Source organism: Sinocyclocheilus grahami, unplaced genomic scaffold (genome assembly GCF_001515645.1).
Source record: "Sinocyclocheilus grahami isolate Dianchi unplaced genomic scaffold, SAMN03320097.WGS_v1.1 scaffold1664.1, whole genome shotgun sequence".
Classification (NCBI taxonomy): domain Eukaryota; kingdom Metazoa; phylum Chordata; class Actinopteri; order Cypriniformes; family Cyprinidae; genus Sinocyclocheilus; species Sinocyclocheilus grahami.
This window is the reverse complement of record NW_015506843.1, coordinates 15,818-19,696: the sequence shown is the minus strand read 5'-3', so window position 1 is coordinate 19,696 and position 3,879 is coordinate 15,818. Positions and strand designations below refer to the sequence as shown.

The 3,879-nt window shown below is 37.5% G+C and overlaps 1 protein-coding gene across 1 annotated transcript in view; it reads right to left on the bottom strand.

Moving 5' to 3' along the window:
- Positions 1–353, bottom strand: part of LOC107571865 (B-cell receptor CD22-like) — a 21,541-nt gene extending 21,188 nt beyond the window's left edge. The window contains exon 1 of the mRNA XM_016258249.1: positions 20–353. Coding sequence (XP_016113735.1) covers positions 20–353 — 334 coding nt within the window. The remainder of the gene's footprint in view (positions 1–19) is intronic.
- Positions 354–3,879: the final 3,526 nt, after the last annotated feature.

Below are 3,879 nucleotides of genomic sequence, written 5' to 3'. Positions count from 1 at the left end.
GAAACCTCATGAAAGTCACCTGTGACAGTAAGAGTCACTCCTGGAACACCAATCCATTTCACATTATCTTCAACAGTTGTGTATCTGGGAGCGCCAATCCAGTTCAGGTTTATCCAACTGAATAAATCGAGTTTATCAGCAATGAGTCTGAAATAGTACTCATGTGAATCTTTCTGTGTCACATGACTCAGTCTGATAGTGCAGTTCTTCTGTTTATCTCCCAGATACTGAAGCCTCTGACTGTATTCAGGGTCCTCAAACAAATCAGGAGGCTCTACACCTTTTACATGGTTTTTGGTCAAGGACACATTATTGATCTGATATCCAGTAGGGTATGTATAAGTGCAGCTCATTATCACTGATGAGTCCTTTAGTGCACAGATGTGTGAATGTCTGTAACTCACACTCCAACCAGCACTAGAAACCCCTGAAACAAATAATAGTATGTTGTTTTGTGAGTTAACATTAACCTATGGGAAATCATGACAATATGTTTATTACATAAAAATGATGCCTCAGAACAACAAATGACAGTAATCTTCTCAAAACCTAATGAGTGTGAAAAATGATTTCAGCTCTTCATGAAGTTGGTGGAGGATGTTGCAGAATTAAACAGTTGGACCTGAAACCAGCAAAGAAATCCGTCATTAAGGTCTGGGTATACTTCTTTTTTTTCACATTCCTCTCCGTCTCATGCACAGCTGTATCCATGCAGCTTTCAAAGTATACTCGGCTGCAGATGAGCGTGGATGAGCTTGACACATGCGCAGTAACACTAAGTGGACTTTTTCTGTCTTAACATTCACCTCACACCTGTGCTGTTGTACACAGACCGTCCACACGGACACAAAAATTGGGTTGCATGCGGAAGGCATGTGTGGATATCCCCAGACTCTTCTGTTGATGAAAATAGTGTCACGCAGACAGTATGCAGACTGTTGCGGAAAGCGGACGGCCAGTATATAGCCCAAAGTATATTTTGGCTGTCCGCGTATACAACAGGTGAATGCTGAGACAGAACGAATACACTTGGTGGTACTGCACATGTGTTGAACTCGTCCATCTGCACTCATTCGTGGTTAAGTATACTCTGAAAGCTGGTCAGACACAGCTGTGCCTGAGACGGAAGATAGCATGGAAAAAGAAGTATACCCGCGCCTTACTTTGAACTCTTCTCAAGTATCATTACTGTATGCCTGTAGTTATTATTATTTGGATCTCAAAAAATAACCAAATGGGAACCAAACACTAACATTAGAGTAAAATTCTGTGTTTGCTGGGTGGTTTCCTTTTCTGCAACATTGTGGCTGCAGGAACATACAAACTATGGGCCTTTGACTCCCATAGTTTGTATGTTTGATCAGAAAAATTAAATTTTTCTGATCAAATAGCTATAATTAGTTAAAACTGTTCCATTTACACTTGGCCAAATAAAAATGTCCTCGCAATATATGTAGTCACCACTATAAACCCCTGAAACAGATTTCATAATAAAGACATCAGCAGCCGGTTCTACAAATGCTGAATTATTTCTAATGTAAGAAAATGTGTGGAGGGTAAAGAATAAGAGCAGAAATCAGATATTTGACACAAATGATGCTGCAAAAATAATTTAAATATTTTGAAAACAATAACAATAATATTAATTTGATCAGTGAATATAGAGCAAAGTGTTGTTGTAATATAAGTCACTCACTGTGAATCATGAGCAGAAAGATCAGAGGAAGAGGAGGAGCCATTCTGACTGACATCACCATAGCAACACCTACAACAACCAATAAACGATCAGTTACTGTACCGTCAATATGATCTAAACATCTGTGTCTAATTCTTAACATGTTTATTTTTTAATTCTGATCTTGGGCTCCATTGTTAACATTTTGCAAAGGAGTGAGAAGCACCAATATAGATAAAATATTTAATAAATTGTGTGTGTGTGTGTGTGTGTGTGTGAGTGTGAGAGAGAGAGAGACCCTGGACCACAAAACCAGTCATAAGTAGCACGGGTATATTTGTAGCAATAGCCAACAATACATTGTATGGGTGAAAATTATTGATTTTTCTTTTATGCCAAAAATCATTAGGATATGACGTAAAGATTATGTTCCATGAAGATATTTAGTCAATTTCCTACTGTAAATATATTTAAAAAATCGATTTATCATTAGTAATAAGCATTGCTAAGGACTTCATTTGGACAACTTTAAAGGTGATTTTCTCAATATTTAGATTTTTTTTATTTTTTTTGCACCCTCAGATTCCAGATTTTCAAATGGTTGTATCTCGGCCAAATATCCTAAAAAAACATACATACGTGGAAAGCTTATTTATTCAGCTTTCAGATGTTGTATGAATCTCAGTTTCAAAAAATTGACCCTTATGACTGGTTTTGTAGTTCAAGGTCACACACACACATATATATATTAGGGGTCGCACCGACTAGTCGACTTTAATGATCTGCCATGACACTTTAAGCTTGACGTCAACTAGTCGCTGGTCCTATAGAGGTCACAACAGGATAAGAAAACTTTGAAGTCCACATTTACGTTCTGTTTCCAATCAGTTAAAATGACAAATAAATGCATACTCCGAAAGTACTCCACAAGATATGTATGCAGTGGGCACAACTGCACATTTGCTGAGGGGTATGACACACACAGTCTCACGGCTCTCGGGAGCAGCAGCAGTACATATGTCTTGGCAATAGATCTGCTTGTTCTGGGGGGTTTTACCTTTTATATTTCTTCTGCCTTATGGGGATGATATTAAGCATATTATTGTATAGCAGCAAAATACATATTTAATTGTTTTGTTTTCTTCTTCCAGCTTTGTTGGAGGGATATTTTATATGATCTTTGTGCAGCAGCAATATGTCTTAAATACTCACGGCACCGTATCGCCATATGCATTGGCAGTAGCAAGTTCCTATACTTGCTTGCAGCAGCAGCAATAATCTACAACTACAGTAATAACCAACAGCAGCAGCAATTCAGCAGCAGCGTAGCAGATCTATTACGCCAAGACCAAATACATTAACATTGTCATATTCATTACCATGCTAAAATCTTCCGAGAGTTGTCACGATTGAACCTTATCTTAATTTAATGCTGTATATTGAGCAGCGGATGATGTTAAATCCATTTACGAGATACAAATCTGAGGACAAATGCATTGTTGGTTGGCGCCACCGAGCATGCAGGTGTGAATTAGCTAAAGCGAACAATCGTTTCACATTCGGCCGTTCGTCGGCGATTCACCTCACTTTTTCACATCACGCTCAGTGTGGAAATGCCTTTACAAATGTAAGGGTTCTACAAACTATTTTAGTCATTATACATACCACTGCATCTTTTTTCAATTACAAAATAATAGACAGAATCTTAGACATCGAATAAGGGATTTATTTGAGCACTAGAAAAATACAATAAAAATATTTTTTTGAGTAATAAAAAGAAAAAAAAGAAGAGAGAAAAAAATAATTAGCTTTGTATGTCAAGTACATACTCTGATTGCCAGACATACAGCATTCACACTGATTGCTGGTCATACAGTCAGTAATCACATGCTGATGGCCGGTCATACAGACGGTAATCATACAGATTCAATTAAATTCAAATTTATTTGTATAGCACTTTTCACGATACAAATCGTTGCAAAGCAACTTTACAGCAAATTTAGTTTCTACAATATTTAGTAGTAGCTTATCAGTGGTGACTGTCAGTTAATGTACATATGGCAGAAATGTACAGAAAAATCAATCAATCAAACTTATAGCAAAGTTTGGTAGTTCTGTGTTGTTTCAGGGTTGGCATCATCTGAGGTCCTCTGAGAGGTTGGCATCATCTCTTCTCAGGTGTTCTGGATCCAGACTGAAGCTTG